Here is a 19780-nt window from a genome sequence, read left to right as displayed (position 1 = left end):
CTCATCCGACACTTTCACCGCACAGCAGAGGAGCACTGGCCCCGGCCCAGGGCTGGAGGCAGACCGCCGCCTGGTGTGTGAGGTCCCCCCGGGCCGAGCCCTCCCCGCCTGCCCCCAGAAACGGAACTCAGAGGACGGCCAGAGGAGCATCTGCCTCGCGTGTCTAAATAATTCAGAAAGCGTTCTGGAGGACGAGCAGAGCTCCCAGCCTGCAGGGGCCAGCCTGCAGGTCAGGTGGATCGGGCTCCGTGCGGATGCTCCGTGCGGATGCGAGATGGCAAGTTGAACCTGCCTGAAGGAGACAGCCGCCCTCTGCTCCAGCCTGTGGGATTGCAGGGCAAGTGCCATCAAATCTGGCTTTCAAAGAGAAGCTGGCAAGCCAAACTTTGATACAAAAATATTCTGGCTTTCTTTCTAGGTTGGCAGCTAATTCCATTTTTTTTAATTCTGTGTGGGCCAAATAGAACAGGACTGCGAGCCAGCTGCGGATTGTGTACAGCGAGTTTGCAAACTCGGCTCCACCAAGTCCTCCTATAGAGAAACTTACGTGGTAGAAGGGAAGCCTGAGGGCAGGTGAGAGAAGGCAGGTGTGGCGCACAGGTGACCAGCGTGCAGGCCACACCTCACTTCATTCACTGACTAGTAGCCCTGCTCACTTGGGCACAAAGGCAGGACTGCTGCTGGCCTGCAGGGCTCTCCTACCTGGGAAAGGGGCCTCCATTCAAATGTACATAACCAGCAGCCAAAGAACTGTGGGAATCATGGTTATGCAGCACTTCAAGCTGTGGTAATAGTTCAGTCTGAATTCCTTATTGGGCTCTGCTCTTGAGACCCCCCTGGTCATTCTTCTCTCGGATCCTGGTGTGGGCCACCCCGCTTTTTACTACTACCACTATGGGAAGTTTGCAGAAAGATATAACAGTGAGCTGTGGATGCTCATCAGGCAGCTGGTTGCCTGCTCATCTTTCAGGGCTCAAATCGAGTGTTACGTCCTCAGAAGGCCTCCTTGGCCATCCTGGTGAAAGCAGCCCTTCTGGCTGGCGTCTTATGGAATCACCCTCCTTTCATTTCTTCAGAACAGCACTGGGCTCTAAAATGATCTCACTTATTACGTGTCTTTCGTCAGTGACAACGGCAGTCACTCTCTGACTGAACTTTGTCAAGTCACCCTGTACCCCTGGCATCTAGAACGCATAGCAGGACTTCGATCGGTGCTGCCCTTCCCTGACCTTCAGAACCGGTCCTCCCCTCTTCCGGGATTGCGTGTTTCCGAGACCAACCGGGCCCGCTCCCCTTCTTCTCTGCTGTGCGACCCTGAACAAGGAGAAAGTTCTGTGTGTCTGCTTTATACCCTCTTATTTTGAAAGAACACTAAATAATAAGGAAACACTACCCAGCTTGTGGAATTTATAAGATGGGCAAGAAGTGGCCAACAGCCAATTTGGGAACCTCTCTCTGACTGCAAACGCTGTTTGCTTTGGTCATGCTGAACTCTCTTCCAGTTTCTGGACTGTGCCCCGCTGGCTGGAACTTTCTCTACCTCCCCCTTCAGGCGTGGCTCAGATGGCACCGGTGCAGAGTATGCCCTCGCTCCACTCCCCTGGGCTCTTTTGCACCCAGGACCACCTCCGTCATGCCTCCTGTCAAGCCCTGGAATTGTCTCTTTATCTGACTCTCCTTATCTGAACAGACACTGAGCTCCTGGCGGGGACAGAGCTTGTGTGTGGGGCCGGTATGAGTGAATATAACAACAGCTGGCATTTACTGACCGCTAGCCGTGTGCCAGGGGTGCCAATGGGAATTGAGACACCAGGAGGCTTGGTAATTTTCCTTAGGTCTTAATATGCAGCCAAGCCAAGGATCGCACGTGAGGAACGTGACTCCAGCGCTCTTGTTCTTGACCTTGGAACTACACTGTCTCCCAAGCAGATGTTCAGGGACTATTAGCGGTAAATGAATGAATCCCACAATGCATCCCAGAAAGTATCACAAAACCTGTGGTGTTTACAACTGCTTTCATGTCAAAATTTCTTTGATGGATATATACAGTTGCCCCTTCGTATCTTTGGGGGATTGGTTCCAGGACCACCCTCACTAACACCACCACAGGTACCAAAATCTGGGGATGCTCAAGTCCCTTTTATAAAATGTCAGAATATTTGGATATGACCTATATGGACACATAGGCTACAGCAGGGTATGCCTACACATCACTGCGTTCCAGTGGGTTCAGCGTCGTGCTCTGCATGTAGCAAATTTAAGTTTCGCTGTTTAGAACTTACAGGGATTTTTCTTTATTTGAATATTTTTGATTTGCAGTTGGTTAACTCCACAGATGTGAACCCTGCAGAGTACAGACGGGCTGCTGTACTCTTGATTTTAAAAGGCAGTCAGGGGCCCGGCCAGTGTGGCTCAGTGGCTCAGTGTCACCCATGCACCAAGAGGTCACCCGTGCGATTCCTGGTCAGGGCACATGCCCAGGTTGCGGGCTCGATCCCCACTGTGGGGCATGCAGGAGGCGGCCAGTCGATGTTCTCTCTCATCAATGTTTCTATCTCTCTCTCCCTCTCCCCTCCTCTCTAAAAATCAATAAAGAAAAAATAAATAAATAAAATAAAATAAAATAAAATAAAGGCAGTTGGGGTACTCCAAGCTAAATCCTCAGACCTTGCCCATCTGCCTTAGAAACAGAAAACAGGCACTATCCGTCTCAAGGGAGCTCCGGGCGGGGACGCTCTGGTTCAGTGCCTCCCTGCTCCGGGGAAGGATCACAGTGCAGGCTGTGTGCAGAATGCCCAGACCTCTACTCTCAGGCTGGGGACCCCTGTGCTGACCTTCCCTTTCCTCACCTACAGATCTCATGTGCTGCTGTTGACTGCATCAAAGATAAGAACCAGGACCTGTGTCAACAGGAGGCCATCAAAGGCTACCCCACTTTTCACTACTACCACTATGGGAAGTTTGTAGAAAAATATGACAGTGATCGGACGGTGAGTTGGGGAGAGAAATCTGCCCAGAGCTCTTTCTGCTGATGGGCAGGGAAACAGACACTGAGGGGCAGCAGAGGGAGGCCTCCAGAAGTCACCGAACTCAGCTGGCCCTCAGAGCTGAGAAGGCAGGGTTCAGGGCCTGGCTGGAAGAGGGCATCAGGGGTTATCACAGCAGTTCTGTTCCAGAGCCCGGTGGCTTTGTAGGGCATCTGCGTAGGCAAGCAGACCCCCTGGATCACCAGCCACACTCATGGGTCCTGCCAGTTTCTCTGCCCAGAGGAATGAGTACATGGAGGGTCAGGGAAGGGGGTGAGGGAGAGCGTGCACATCTGCACTGAGTTAAAATTATGTTTTTCCCCTTTCTCTCCCCTTCCCCACAGGAATTGGGATTTACCAATTTTATTCGAACCCTCCGGGAGGGAGACCATGAGAGATTAGGGAAGAGGAAAGAAGAGTTGTAACTTCTGCCTCAGAGAAAGCTTTTCCATTACACTGTGAATGTTACCTGTTCTTTGTTCTTTCTGAATTTCCACGTGTCCGAAGACAAAGTTTTTTAGAGCCGTGATGGCCATTTTGTACAATTTTGAAATAAAAGTAAACCGATTGTTTGGCGGTGTGGGTTATTTCCATGGAGCCTGTGCTAACGAAGACTGGATACCCGTTTACTGCCCCTCAACTATACCCTAAATTCTTACCCAGTAACCAGGAAAGCAAATAGTAGGATATGACATTTTAAACAGTTGGTAGGAAAACAGGAAAGCTTAATGAATTTCAGAAAGTGCCTCTTTGATAGATTGGAACTGAAAAAAAAAAAACCAAAAATCCCTGGCATATTGAGAACCTGAGGTGACTCGGTCCTGTTCTCGTCCCTCTAAATTGTATTCTTTCCATGAATTGTTTTTAGGATTCGGAGATCAAGTGTGTCCAGTATACCTGTCGCAGAGGAAACATTTCATTTTTCTTAAATGTGGAAATGTAGTACAAAAGTGGCTGTTTTATGTATGACTGAGTGATACTAAAATCCAATTCCTAGCAGCTTTTCATTTGTGAATCATATTATTTAATCCAGATTGCTTTGCAACCACAACCAGACACATAGTATGGATATCTGATTGAAGAAGTATAGGTGCTATTATTCACCCTGCCATGCTTTATTTTACTTGCATTAATGACCCATTAATATGCTTAAGAAAAGTAAATTTGCATAATCAGGCATTGAAATTAACAAGACTGGAGGCTGGTGATTACCCACACAAGACTCCATCAAGAGATAATTTCCTGCCCTGGCCAGGTAGCTCAGTTGGTTAGACATTGTCCCATACACCAAGGTTGCATGTTTGATCCCTGATCAGGGCACAGAAAGAATTAAGCAATGGATGTATAAATAAATGGAACAAGAAGTAGATGTTTCTCTCTCTCTCCTCTCTCAAATCAATTAAAAATTTGGGGAAAAAAAAAGAATGGATACTCATGTTCTCCCTCATTCCACGTCCTCTTCGGAGAGGTGAGAGCCACAATCCAGGGTCACCCGCACAGAAGACACTCCTGAGGGTGGGTAGGTGGCATGGGGTGCTGGCCCCATCAATCACTGAAGAGCAGAGCAAGGAAGTTGGACCACAAAATGTCCTCTTGGAAAGTGACTAGTATTGAGAGGAAATATATTGAGATGAGCAGGAAAAATGGGATGCTGAAGCCAACGGTAACCAAGCATTCGCTTTTTCTAGGTCACTGTGGTTTCGGTCTCAGTGTGTTTTCCTGGAACTCATTCACATGTTTCTCTTTCTCCAACTATTTCTGTCTCCTCTCCCTCTTTCAGCCCCTCCCGGCTGTGCCTTTGAAGAAAAGTCTGCACTTCGGGGATGAGTGCAGTGGTCAAGCCCAGCCTCCCCAGGGCATGGGGAATGGAGTAGAGGAGGGGACTTGGAAGCTGCTTGCCAAGCACCCTGACACTGAAGGGTGGTGTGGGGGACAAGGTGGTGTATTCTCAGGGTGCAGCTGTTGGATCTGTTAACCAGCCCACCCCCAACCTTCACACCACTTCGTGTGCAGTGCCACTCCAGGCCCCGCTCTGCTCCGATGCCTCGCTGCTCCTGCCTGTTCCATCCTAACCATCTTTCCCACTAGTCCCGCTTTCTGGTCCCCGTGTGACTAACACCCTGCAGTGCCCCCCAGAGCCCCAGCACCGCATGTTGTATCCACTCGGTACTTCTCCACAGGGAGCAGAACTGCCTGGCACTGGCTGCCTTCACTTTATTTGAAAGCAGTGGTCCTGGTACTGGGCGGCACAGTTTGGTGGCCTTGGGGAGCAGCCTGCAGAAATGCCCTGCCATTTCCTGGACCCGCCCTCTCCCTCATAGCCTCGTCCTTCCTGCTGATGGGTCTGGGGGAGGAGGATCAGCGTTTCTCCTGGTGTGCTGGTCCAGTGCCCCTGCAGGGCTCTGTTAAATGTAACAAACTTTCGAGAGCTCTTGTTCTGTGCAGTGTCCCAACTTGCCAATCCCCCCACCCACCCCTGCATCGGTTCAGCCTTTCTTTTTCCCCTAACACCTCCCCACAAATTACACATGGAAAAAAAGAGCACGTCCTAAATAAATAACTTAGCGACCCAATTAAGCAGGAAGAGCCTGAGTTTAATTAACTCTAGGCAGCGCTGCTTCCTGTGTGTCCGGGACTCAGAGTTTCCTGTGTCCCCACAGACTGATGCGGAGGTTGGCGGAGAGTCTGGCTGACGAGCTCACCAGAGGTGTCACCGCAGTGAGATCACAGGCCGACCTCAGAGGTCCACAGCACCAGTGGGAATGAGGTAGTGCCCCACCCGGACTAGAAGGAAGGAAGGTGGCTGAGCCCCAGGTTTAGTGGCAGTGATGACTGCCCCTCAGCTGCCATCACCGCAGGTGCGGCGTTGACCAGCAGGGGGAGCGAGGATCTGCAGGAGCTGGTGTGGGTCTAGGTCCCTCTCCCTCGCCGTCACTGGGACAAAGTGAACCTTTGTCCACACCTTGTGCAGAGGGCAGTTCTGAAAGACTGGACATTTACCTAAGGAGTCATCCTAGAATTACCTAAGGAGAACTTTCAGTTTACTGGATCAGACTGAGATCACCACTTCTACTAAGTCAATAGGAAAAACACACACATTTTTCTCCGCATAAATAGGTACAGTGTAAATATACAACTCCTGCATGCCTGATAAAATGGTACTCAGTCTTGAACTCAAGGGGGAGATCTGGCCAGCACCAGGTAGAGAGGACCACAAGTCCCTCATTCTAGATCGTGTAAGATATATCTCAGTTAATCTAGCCCAAGACTGCAGCCTCATTGTCAACAAAAACCATCAAAACTTCTTCACACTGCTCATGGGATAATTAATTTTCATTGAATATTTCTCTTCACTGATGTTCAAGGTAGTATATGCGTTATAAGACACTGTGAAAAATGCCAAAAAGAATGCAGAAGAAAACTTGAATTGCTCATAACCCTGCTGTCATCAGTTACTATTGAATGCAGTCCATTTTTTATCACACACAAATGAAACTCCTTAGTATTTTATAACTTCAAAAAACTTTACAAAATATTTGAATGTTTCCCTGTATCTTTAGCTATTCTGCCTCAACATAATTTTTAAAGGCTATATAGCAGAGTTTCTCAATACAATATCTTGGCTCTGTTGACATTTTGGGACAGATAATTCTTTGTCAGGTGGCTTTCCTGTACATTGTAGGATTTCTAGCCGTATCTCTGGACTCTGTCTCCTAAACTGTCAGTAGCACCTCCTTCCCCCTGAAGGTTATGATAACCAAAAATATCTCCAGACTTTGCCAAATGTCCCCGGGTGGAGTAGGGGGGTTTGCAAAATCACCCCCTGCTGAGAACCATTGCAATATAGTTTTTCATGCTATGTAAATACCATCATTTACTTATAAACCTGTATTATTAGATGTGTATGTTACTGATAGTTATTTCCAACCATAAATAATACTTGGGCAGACATTCCTGGTTGGGTTATTTTACATAATTTATACATTTTCAGAAGTGGCTTTCTGGGTCAAAGAATATGCTTACTATTTTTTTTTTTTCTCTATTGATTTTTAGAGAGAGAGAAAGGGAGGAGGAGAGAGAGATAGAAACATTGATGAGAGAGAACATTAACTGGCCGCCTCCTGCATGCCCCTGACTGGGGATCGGGCCCACAACCTGGGCACGTGCTCTGACTGGGAATTGAACTGACGACCTCTTGGTGCATGGGTTGACGCTCAACTACTGAGCCACACCAGCAGGGCAATATGCTTACTTTTAAGGCCTGTGATATTATCTATTTTTCTTCAGTGGTGTGCCTATTTGCACTCTTTCCAAGACTATATGAAATGACTTGGTTTTTTAAACTGCTAACTCTGAAAATTATAATATTTAAAAATTTTTGTAAAAATGTTATCTAATTTTAAGACAATTATCTTAGTTACATTTTATCTTGAAAATTCATCTTTGTTTTAGCCTGCCGGGATATTTATATCCTGTTTCTGCCTCTCACAAGTTTTCTGTCTTTAACTTCATGTCTCTTGCAAATTTGATAAGAATTAAAACATTGCAAAATATAGAGTATAGTGAATTCTATAGCAGGCCAATAGGAATTTCCCATCATTCCGTTAGTTCTGCATCCTAATGAATGGTCATTCAGCAAGTTCCTAGCCCACTCAATTGTCCTAGCATCTGACTCCCATTTTTCAACCTTTCTTAAAATATATAATAAAAGATGTCAAATATTTTATTTGCATCCAGACATACTGGGTCTACCACAATCCTCTGATGAGTCAATGTAATAACCCTGTGAAAGAATAGTTATCCTTCATCTGTGTACAGTCCTTTACAGTTAGGAAGCGCTTTCAGCCTCATTTCATTTGATGCTCACACGACCCCTTGTGATGAGATGAGAAGGCTGAGGCTCTGGGAGACTAGGCAACTTGTCCAAGGTCACAGAGGTGGTTAAGTGGCAGAACTCAGAGTCGGTGATGCTTCCTTCCCATGACTGTTGCTTCCTTTCCAAACCCCCCACGAATCAATAATGCCTACTTAATAAGTCTTCCCTTTCCTGGACCATGACTTAGCCAGTCTTCACATTCTTTCAGGGCCTTGGGGGGAGATTTGTTTGGACCCAAGAAATCTGAAATTGTTTTAAAGTAAGTTTGTTCTTCAAACTCTTAGCCAATATTGATTTTTTAAAATTTATTTGTATTATATATACCTTCTCTGTAAAAAATCAACAAATACCTAACCTAATCAACAAACATCTAAATCAATATCTAAATATCTAATATCTAAATAGCTATTAGATACACACACACACACACACGGAGAGAGAGAGAGAGAGAGAGAGAGAGAGAGAGAGAGAGAGACTCTCACTTTTTGCCCTCCATTTTCACGTCACACAAATAACTACTGTCAAATGTGTGTATCCTTCCAAGCACTTTTTTTTTGTTTAAAAACAAATATGTGTGTGTATGTATGTATGTGTATACATGTATGTGTATGTGAATATATAGATATATAGATTCAGAAAACTCTTTTCCACTCCAAGATCACATATACAATTATTTGTGTTTTTCCTAGTGTTTTAAAATGCGTCTCAAATTTATTTTGATTTTCGGGATGACCAAGGAGTCCAGTTTTTTGTCTTTCAAAATGGATAGCCATCTGCCCCAACACTGTTTTTCTCCTCCACTGAATGTCACTTATATCCTATAGTGAATTCCAAAATGTGTTTGGATGTCATGTTTTTTGCCCTGTTCCACTAATCTATGTATACTTATTTTATTTTTTTATTCTGATTTTTATTGACTTTGTTTAATTTTTAGAATTTTCCTAGCTTTCTTTTTTTTTTTTTCAGTTAAACTTTTTGTCTTAGATTTCAGGTCCTTCCAACCAAAGATCATCCTGTTCGTTTCAGTACAGAGAATATTCTCTTTGACAAAGTCAACAGAAATAAAAGTTGTAGTCTTCACTTTCTTTTCTCATCATCAACATTATGTAGTTGGCTCCAAGCAGTGAGCCCAAATCTCCTTCCTTGAACCTCCCATTCTGGACTCAATTAAAACAGCCCTTTTTGTTGTCCGTAGCTTTTTGGTTGCAAGGCTCAGTGAGCCGGTCTTCCCAGGCATGCTCCTGCAAGGTCTTTTATCCATACCTCCTCGTTCCTGTGCTTTATGGCCTGAGCTCCCCTCCCAGGGCAACCCTCACACATTCTTGTTTGTCCTTCTTTCTTTTCGCTGAGGTCTCTTCTGATTGCAAAGTCAAAAATCACATTCTCAAGAACTTCCTCATCCCCTTGGGCCACGTCTTCTACTCTGAGTATTTTAGCTTAGAGGGAAGGCATTGTTTCTTTTCTTTTTTTAATCCTCACCCAAGGACATTTTTGCATTTATCTTCAGATAGAGCAGGAGGGAGAGAGGGAGGAAGAGAGAGGGAAACATCGATGAGAGTGAGAGAGACACGTGGAGTGGTTGCCACCCACATGACCCCAACCGGGTTCAGGAACAAACTGCAACCTAGGTACGGTCCTTAGCTGGAACCAAACCCAGGACTCTCTGGTCCACAGGCCAATGCTCTAACCACTGAGCAACCTGTCCGGGCAAGGGGGCATTCTTTCTGTGACAGTCACATTCACAGCCTGAGCTGAGAGCTATGCCCCACAGACCCCAGCTGCCCTCCTCCCTCAAGCTCTAAGTCCCTCATGATGAGGAAAGGGAAGGAAGCCTGGCATCAGCCTCTTGTTAGAAACCCCCGGGGCTGATGTCCCTACAACCACCAGGCTTTTCTGTGATTTCATTCTCTGGAGAAAGGATAGATCAACATCCTTGTCCACTTTTTCCCGGGTGCAATGTTTCTCAGTTCTGGTTGCATGTTAATTACCTGGGGAGCTTTAAAAACTACCAGGGTCAGTGCCCTACCCCCCAAATAACTGATCTCCAGGCTATTCTAACGTGCAGCCAGAGTTAGAACCCGAGGGCTGAATACTACAGGTTCGCCGGTGTGCGTTGCTGACCTGACTCATGTATATGGAAGCAAGGCTAGAAAAACAGGAAAAAAATCAAGGGAGAGAAGTTTCTCCAACAACATTATTCTTCAAAACCTTGGAAACTTTTTGTTAGGAGTAAGTGATTAAGTTGCATGTGATCTCTTGCTACCTTTAACTCTCCTGAAAACTGTTTTTAAAAAACATTCAGTAGGAAGCTATATATGTAAATCTGTCCACAGCATCACTGCAATACAGGATTCATGCAGTGAAAAGATCTTGGCTCAAAGACCCAAAGGCAGCAAAGTAAGTCACAGTAACAAACCGCTATATTAGTCCAGACCATAGAGTGAGCAGCACATGCAGAACAGGATGGTCTAAGTGCTGCCACATCACTGGGTTCCAGCCTGGCATGCAGCCTGGGAGTCTGCCAAGTAAATGTCTCCTCTAACAGGTTGTTAAAGCCTCCGCAGACTCAGACATTAATTCCTGTCATCATGTGACTGCTTTCTGCAGCACAGAAAAATATTGGTCTGGGTTTCAAAATTCTTCTGTCATGAAATAAACTAACATGTGAAAGCATAGAGAGGCTTATCTGAATGCAAGCAGACACTGCGTTTTCAGAAGCTGAAAATGTTGAAAAATAAAAGAAGTGTCTGAAGAAGGTAAATTTTCTGATAGCAATAGCTCAGGGAACAGGTTGGAGTGACCCAGGCTCCATCAGCTGGGATGGGAGGAAGTTCTTCAGCTGCATGACAGGCTGGCAGCGGAATCTGGGGATATCACTTGTTGGCATATGTGTATGCAACCCATCCTCTTGTTTTCTGCCTCCAAACCCTAACCTACCGGAGCTCTGTGATGTGAATCTGCTGGGATTTTCCACAGCCAGCCAGGTGGGGCTTCTGAGCTGCTGAGCCACTGACCACCCACCCGCATGACAGAGTCTAAGGACTGCCTCCCAACCATTCTTCCCCAGAGTTACATCTCCCAGCCTCCCTTAAAGCAATGCTGGCAGCCACAGAGCCCCATCTGTGAGGACAGAGCTCATGCAATTCAGGGCCCCCTTTAAGAAAAATGATACAAAATTAGAGACAAAGCCAAATATTTATTTAGAAGGAAGAGGAGAAATCACAAGTAAACACTTAAAAAGCTAAATTGCCCTGGCCGGTTTGGGTCAGCGGTTAGAGCGTCAGCCCGCGGACCAGAGAGTCCCGGGTTCGGTTCCTGCTAAGGACACATACCTGGGTTGCAGTTTGTCCCTGGCCCCAGTTGGGATCATGTGGGGGGCAACCAGTTGATGTGTCTCTCTCACATCGATGTTTCTCTCTCTTTCTTCCTCTCTCCCTCCCACTCTATCTGAAGATAAATGCAAAAATGTCCTCAGGTGAGGATAAAAAACAAAACAAAACTGAATTACCACAACACAAAATGCAGAAAATAATACTGTATTTTGTGTTTGGGGGGGGTATGATTATTTTTCTTTAGGAGTCTGTTCAAATGTCATCCCCCAGGGAGATGAGCACCCTACACAACGAAGTCAGAGCCCTTTTTCCTCCATCTTCATCACCTTGCTCCGCTATCTTTTTTTTTTTTTTTTATCCTCACCCGAGGATATTTTTCCATTTTTTGTACAGATAGAATGGGAGGGAGAGAGAGGAAGGGAGAGAGAGTGAGAAACATCGACGTGAAGGGACACATCGAGTGGCTGCCACCCGCACGACCAACCAGGGCCGGGGACAAACTGCAACCGAAGTAGGTGCCCTTAGCGGGAACCGAACCCGGGTCTCTCCGGACCGCAGGCCGACGCTCTAACCGCTGAGCCAAACTGGCCAGGGCTCCGCTATCTTTTATTTGCAGTTATCTTTCAGGAGGACGTCGTATCTGCTCTTTTCTCTCCTCCTCAGTGGAATGTAAGCTCTATAAGAGCAAAAACATGTTCTGTCTATTCCTAGTGCCCCAACACCCAAATCATGGTGAGGGCTCATTGAGTGTTTATGTGCAAATGTTGAAAATTTTCACACAGACTTCAATATTTTACAACATTTTTTGTAGAGTACGATCCTGTTTTTATAATAATATGCATTGGTATATGCATAGGGAAGAAGATCTGAAGTAAATAGATCAAAATATTTAAAGTGATTATCTCTGGGTGATAAAATTATGGGTGATTTTAATTTTCTTCACCTTGCTTTTCTAGATAGGCCCATTTCTTTTCAATGATGTATTTAAAATTTTAGATAAGTGAGAGGCAAAATGCTCGTGATAAAATGTGAAGTGAGAAAAGCTAGCTACAAAATGTATCTAATAAGATCCCGATTAGTTTTAGTTTTTTATTAAAATAAAGATGAAGGAAATAAATTAATAGTGGTTACCTCTGGACATTGGAATAACAAGTTATTTTAATTTCTTCCTACTTCGTTGTGTGATTGCAGTTTTTAAATGGGTGTGAATTACTTTCATAATACATGAAAATCAAGACAATAAGTATTAGTATGAAAAAAGAATAGAAGTTATAAAAGATGAGATCCCCTTAACTAGAGATGTGGCTAGATATTTGATGGTGTTCAAAGGAAGGGCAAAGGAAGGCAAAAAATAGGGCACCCAGAAGGAGGGAATAAGGTGGGAATGAAACCTTGATGTGATTAAGATAAAATTGTTAATAGGATAAGAAAGAAGAAACCTACCACAATGAATAAGAATGAATATAATAATGAAGAAGTGAAATAGAAAAAGGGCTGCAAATTCAGTAAGCTGGACTTTCCCTCATTTTGATTCAGGTAAGTGCCCTCCGTCAGATCTTCTGAAATCAGTCCTATATTAATACATTAACAAGAATGTGAATGAGGAAAAAAAGCCCAAAATTGAGTGGTAAGTAAATGGATATCATTTTGCAAACTTCTAATGGGCTTTTTAAAAAATCAGAGTAGAAAAAATGTATTCTGAAATGCCCTGAATGCCCTTTAGTTTTTTCAAGAGAGGCATCTAAATCGGGATATTCATGACTTGATTTAATTGTGCATTAATTCCAGTTGGTGATAATTGACCGTAACTGCCAATAACAGGACACATCCTTGTGGTCCCTGAGGACTATCTGAGTAATGGAATAATAATGATAATTAGGACGTGTGAATCTACCTTCTCCCGATGAAACGGAATGCCAAATAAAAGTAGTTAGTATTCACTGAAGCAGCATGTGAATAATCAGGTAAAAGAAAAGTACTTAGTGAAGGCATAAAAATAGTGAAAAGTCCTTTAACATTTATTTCTGTAGCACAATAAAATAAAAATGTGGGTTAGTTTTAAAATTCATAGCTTATCTAAAGGAGCTCCCTGGGACTTACTGCCTACATATAAAATTACTTTAAAGAGAGAAATAGAGACTGCATTATAGACTGGAAGGTATTTAAAGTTCCATTGTGCTAGAATACACATCAATATGTGCAAATGCTTTTAATTAGAGATAATTAAAATAATAGGCTACTATATTTAAAATAATTACATACTAAAAGATGTCTACAAAATGAAGAGAACTTTGCTATAACATTTTAACATGAGCAATATCAAGGCATAATAATACCTTATCTAAATTAATTTTTTAAAACTATCTTTTCACCCCACTTGCCCTTCTGTGGTTGGGGAGTGTGCTCATGAATATACAGACCCTGATTCAGTAGGTACAGAAGAAATTTACTGGAGTTGTTTCTCTATGAAAAGGTTATAAACATAAATTTACCATTGAAATAAAATTAGAAAGTCATGGATCCCTGAAATATAAATTTATATTTATATATCTATAAATAGAACTAGTTACATACTTAATATATGACAAGTCTTACTGTGTTTCTCACATTAATAATTAATTGAGCCCTGGTCAGTGGTTAGAGCGTAGGCCCACGGACCAGAGAGATCTGGGTACAATTCCCGCTAAGGGCACGCACCTCGGTTGCAGTTTGTCCCTGACCCCAGTTGGGGTTGTGTGGGTGGCAACCAGTCAATGTGTCTCTCTCACATCAATGTTTCTCTCTCTCTTCCTCCCCCTCTCCCTCCCGCTCTATCTGAAGATAAATGCAAAAATGTCCTTGGGTGAGGATAAAAAATAATAATAATAATAAATTTAAAAGGAAATAAAACTAGCCCTGACCTGTTTGGTTCAGTGAATAGAGCATCCCCCATGGACTGAATAGTCTCAGGTTAAATTTCCAGTCAAAGGCACACCTGGGTTGCAGGTTCGATCTCCAGCTCCAGTCAGGGTTGTGTGCGAGGCAACCAATTAATGTCTCTCTCACATCGATGCTTCTCTCTCTCTCTCTCCCTCCCTTCCTTCCATTCTATAGAAATACCAATAAAAAAAATATCTTTGACCCTGGCTGGTTTGGCTCAGTGGTTAGAACGTGGCCCACAGACCAATGAGTCTCGGGTTCTATTCCTATCAAGAGCACGTAGCTTGGTTGTGGTTTGCACCCAGCCCTGGTCGGGTCATGCGGGAGGCAACCAATCAATGTATCTCTCTCACATTGATCTCTCTCTCTCTCTCTCTCTCTCTCTTCCTTCCTCCCACTCTATCTGAAGATAAATAGAAAAGTATCCTCGGGTGAGGAATTAAAAAAAAAAAGAAAGGAAGAAAGAAAAGAAAAAATATCTTCAACTGAGGATTAACAACAACAACAACAAAAGAAATAAAACTAGAACACCCACCTATGAAGAGATGCTTAACTTAAGGGTAATAAAATGAAATGCAAACTAAAACAAAAAGCCTTTTTTACCCCACTTAACTTGACAAAGTATTTTTAAATCAAAGACAGACAACAACCAGCGTTGGTGAGGACGTGGAGCATTCGAAGCCCTCACGTACCGCGGAGGAAGTGTAAAATGGTGAATCTGCTTTGGAAACATTTTGGAAGTTCCTCAAAAAGTTAAACACACGGCTACCTTATGAGTCAACAATTCCAGTCCTAGGAGAAATAAAAACATATGTCAACACAAAACCTTTTAAGTGAGCCCTGGATGGTGAGGCTCAGTTGGTTGAGCATTGTCCCATGCACCAAAAGGTCAGGGCATATGCCCAGGTTGTGTGGGTTTGATCCCCAGTTGGGGTGCATGTGGGAGACAACCAATAGATGTTTCTGTCTCACATTGATGTTTATCTCTCTCTCTCTCTCCAAAAAAAAAATTAATAAAAAAACTTATACCTGAATGTTCAAAGCAGCATTATACATAATAGCTAACAAGGGGAACAGATCAATAAACAAAAAGTGGTACACATATGCCCTGAAACAGTATTCAATAGAATGAAGTTCTGACACATACCACAGCAATGGATGAACTTTGAAAACATCCTGCTAAGTGAAAGAAGCCAGTCACAAAAGATCACATATTGCATGATACTATTTATATTAAGTGTCCACAATTGGAAAATCTACAGGGACAGAAAGTAGATTAGTGTTTGCCCAGAGACTGTAGGAAGATGGGGGATTGTATGTGGACCTTCTTTTTGGAGTGATGGAACTCTTCTAGAATTAGATGGTGGTGTGATTGAACAACTCTGTGCAGATATTAAAAGCTACTGAATCCATAAGCATTAAATGGGTGGATTATATGGTATATGAGTTACATTTCAAAAAAGCAGTTAAAGAAAGGACACCTCTATTTTGACCCAAGAATATGAGAAAAAGGCTTGAAAAAAATACAGCAATAAATTAATAATGATTACCTCTCAATTCTAGAATGACAAGTGATTTTCATTTTCTTCCTATTTGTTGGTGTTAACCAGTATTCATAATGGACATTGTCTAATAAAGTGTATCAACAATTACCATGATGTATCCTCAGAGAGCCAGAGAGACAGAGCTGCTCAGCGCTTAAGTGAGAGCTTTGTTGCTGACAGACCTGCATCACAGTCCTTTCTCCAGGATGCTATTAACTTGTGTGACCTTAGGCAAGTCACTTGACCTCTCTGTGCTTTTGTTTCTTCTTCTGCACAAAAGACCTCGTGATGATTCTCTATACTGGGTTGTTTTGAGCATTAACGTAGAAAGTGTAAGTGCAGAGCACAGTGCATGGTGGATGGCAAACTCAATAAATGCTAGTTAGTGACAGGAGCTGCAATAGTAGTGATATTAGTACTTGTGGCAGTAATAATGAGGAATCCATAATTCCAAAAGAGGTTAAGAAATGTCATTCTTGCCCTGGCCGGTTTGGTTCAGCGGTTGGAGCGACGGCCTGCGGTCCTGAGAGACCCGGGTTCGGTTCCCGCTAAGGGCATGTACCCTGGTTGCAGTTTGTCCCTGGCCCTGGTCGGTTGTGTGGGTGGCAGCCACTCGATGTGTTCCTTTCACATCGATGTTTCTCTCTCTCTCTCTGTTCCTCTCTCTCCCTCCCACTCTACCTGAACAAAAAATGGAAAAATGTCCTCGGGTGAGGATAAAAAAAAAAAAAAAAAGAAAGAAAAAGAAATGTCATTCTTGGTTGAAAGGCCCTCTCTCTGCAGGTCGGTCAGTTGTTATGTGAGAAGGGCAAGAAGGGCACCTCCCCAGCTCACAGGGCTTTCACAGAAAATTGTTGAGAGAAGTTTTTTGTTTTTTTCTGAGCATTTTAAATTCCTAATACTAGCTACTTTTTCTCTGAGCTTTGTAGAGGCCAGAGCGAGGCTAGGTAATAGTAGAGTATTTTTTTCAGTTTTGCTACTATGTACAATTAATTTATGCCTTTTCTTTCTTCTTTTTAAAATTGACATCCAAATAAATTACTGAATTTTGAATTTTTTTTCAACTAAATGAAATTACACTGGGTTAAAAAAAATTACATTTTGTGAGATATAAAGTAATGGACCTTAATGGAATATGAGGTTTATTCATCACTATCAAATCTATCCCACCAGGAGCATCGTAAATTCTACAAACAATTTTAGTAAACTTTTGCACAACAAGGAAAAAATCAGGCTGGACTTTTGCTCTTTTGCATTTAGATTTGCTGCCAAGATCAATCCGAAGATCAGAATTAGTTGTCTTAACAGTTTGCATTTTTTGTCTATAAATCTCGTAGTATTGGCTATTGTCACAGCATCAAAAGGTAGCAACTTTTATTAGCAATAATTTTTCTGATACCAAATATTTGGTGTGATCCTCATTCTGTCAGTGGGAAAGACTACACTTCTCAGCCTCCTTACTGTTTATCTTGTGGGCTCTATGGCTGGCTTCTGCCCAGTGAAATGTAGGGAAACCAGGTAAACCACTTCAGTTTGGCTCTTAAACATCCTGTATGATTCTCCAGCTCCCTCTGTCCTTGCATGCTCTGTGTTCTAGAGGAAGGAGCCAAGACCCCTGACGTGAGGAGCTGATGAGGAAGCAAGGCACCAGACTGTGACATGAGGGATAAGTAAGCCTTTATTGAGTTTAGCCTGTCCAATCTTGTCTAAACAAACAATTTTACAAGAAATCCCCGAATTCTCCCATAAGAGGGTCGATGTCACATCACATTAACTGTGAATAACTTTGGTATATATATTCTGCTTTCAGTAGCATAACTAGGATCAGATGTTTATGCAGCCTGTGTTCTTAGGTGTTACATGTAGTATCACTTGGATATTTGCCTTAAAATTGTTTTCACTCCAACATGAAAGAGGACTCCTCTCTACCCAGGCCGGGGATGTGACATCTTTCACCAGAGCTTGCTTTTTTCCCTGTGGCTTCCCTGCAAACTGCATGCCTTGGTTCTTCATTTGTAGCCAAATACAGCAGTGCAAAAGAAATCAGTGCATGAAGAATGCTACTTCCAATGAACACATTAGGATGGTCTTTTTCCCCTTTTGGGAACATTCCCCTTTTGGGAAAAAAAAAAATTGTTTAGTAACCAGATTACTAATGCATTTGGGCAAATAAACTCATGAGGTGAAACATTATTATGCTGTGTCTTTTGCCAAGAATCCAGAAGTTCCTAGCATCTTACCACCTATCACATTTATATTACAAAATCCTTTTCCCTCTCATTTATAAGCACCTTAAAAACAGGAGACCAGGTTTTTGTTGTTACTGTTTGAAAATTTTTTCTTTATTGATTTGAGAGAGAGAGAGAGAAACATCAATGAGAGAGAACATCAATTGGCTGCCTCCTGCATGCCCCTCACTGGGGACTGGGCCCACAACCTGGGCATGTTCCCAGACCGGGAATTGAACCGGCAACCTCTTGGTGCATGAGTTGACGCTCAACCACTGAGTCACACTGGCCAGGCATTACATGCATTACTGCTTAATCTCAAGTGTTGAGAATTGGGTTAATCTTACTCCTTGGTTCATAGCAAATTATCATTATCAGTCCATATAAGCCCCCTTTCTAGTTTTATATTATTTTATTTTTACCTATTCATCTTCACTCTCCCAGATAATCATCCACCAATATGTCTGATATATGTTGTTAAATATGCATGTATCTTTATGGAATATGTTATGTTGGAGTGTGTGTGTGTGTGTGTGTATAAATCTTTGCTTCTTCTCCGTGAGTATTAAATGACATTGTACAAAGTCTGATGCAAAAGTCTGGGCCAGTTTCTCTCATGTTAATAGACCACTTCCTCCACAGACGTTCAGATAGCGTACTGATGATTAGACTATGAAACTTTATTACATTTATATGGTTTTCAGTGCCCTTTCAAATGTGATTAATTCTTTTAAAATCATGAACCCTTATGACACTTAGCTCATAAATAATTAAATTCAATCAATACTCCAGACTGAACCAAACCTCATTTATTTCAAGTTCTAGTTCTCAGCATAGGAGGCCTTGGTTCACTGCTTTTCAAATAATATCACTACTCCATTCCACCTTCCCTTCAATTCATGTGAATAGTAAAATACAAGTGACAAAAGAGGGGAAGTTATGCATGTAGAGTTTATATTAAAATATGAACTTTTGCCTGGCTGGTGTTGCTCCGTGGTTGTGCATTGACCCATGCACCAAGAGGTTGCCGGTTTGATTCCCGGTCAGGGCACATCCCCAGGTTGTGGGCCCGGTCCCCAGTGGGAGGTGGCCAATCGATGTTCTCTCTCATCAAAGTTTCTCTCTCTCTCTCTCCCTCTCCCTTCCTCTCTCCAAAATCAATAAAGAAAAAAATTTTTTTAAAAAAAGAACTTTTATTAATTTTAAAATACTTCAAAATCTAGAAAAATAGAACAATACAATAAACTACATGTCTTCAAATTTCTTCTTTAAAAAATTTTTCAGAGTCTCTTTAATAAATGGTGTTGAGAAAATTGGACAGCTACTTGCAAAAAAATGAAGCTAGAACACCAGCTTACACCATACACAAGAATAAATTCAAAACGGATAAAAGACTTAACTGTAACTCATGAATCCATAAAAATTCCAGAAGAAAATGTAGGCAACAAAATCTCAGACATCATATGCAGCAGAAGTTTCACTGATACATCACCAAAGGCACAGAAACAAAGGAAAAAATTAACACATGGGACTACATCAAACTTAAAAGTTTCTGCACAGCAAAAAAAACAACCATCAAAATGGAAAGGGATCCCACGATATGGGAGACCATAATCACCAATGATGCATCAGATAAGGGGTTAATTTCCAAAATATATAGAGTGCTCATACAACACAACAAAAGGAAGACAAAGAACCCAATTAAAAAATGGGCAGAAGACCTAAATAGACACCTCTCCAAACAGGACATACAAATGGCCAAGAGACGTATGAAGAAATGCTCAACATTACTAATCATCAGAGAGATGCAAATTAAAACAACTATGAGGTATCAGCTCACACCTGTCATAATGGC

At 42.7% G+C, this 19780-nt stretch overlaps 1 protein-coding gene across 1 annotated transcript in view; it reads left to right on the top strand.

The window, feature by feature from the left end:
- The window catches only part of PDIA5 (protein disulfide isomerase family A member 5), an 85464-nt gene extending 81873 nt beyond the window's left edge, over window positions 1-3591 (top strand). Inside the window, exons 16-17 of the mRNA XM_036243110.1 lie at window positions 2856-2990; window positions 3371-3591. Of these exons, the coding sequence (XP_036099003.1) occupies window positions 2856-2990; window positions 3371-3451 (216 nt within the window). The 3' untranslated portion in view covers window positions 3452-3591. The remainder of the gene's footprint in view (window positions 1-2855; window positions 2991-3370) is intronic.
- The last annotated feature ends 16189 nt before the right edge of the window (window positions 3592-19780 follow it).

Source organism: Molossus molossus, unplaced genomic scaffold, assembly GCF_014108415.1.
Source record: "Molossus molossus isolate mMolMol1 unplaced genomic scaffold, mMolMol1.p scaffold_m16_p_5, whole genome shotgun sequence".
Lineage (NCBI taxonomy): Eukaryota > Metazoa > Chordata > Mammalia > Chiroptera > Molossidae > Molossus > Molossus molossus.
Note: the sequence above shows the minus strand (reverse complement) of the source record. Positions and strands in the feature narration are given on the sequence as shown.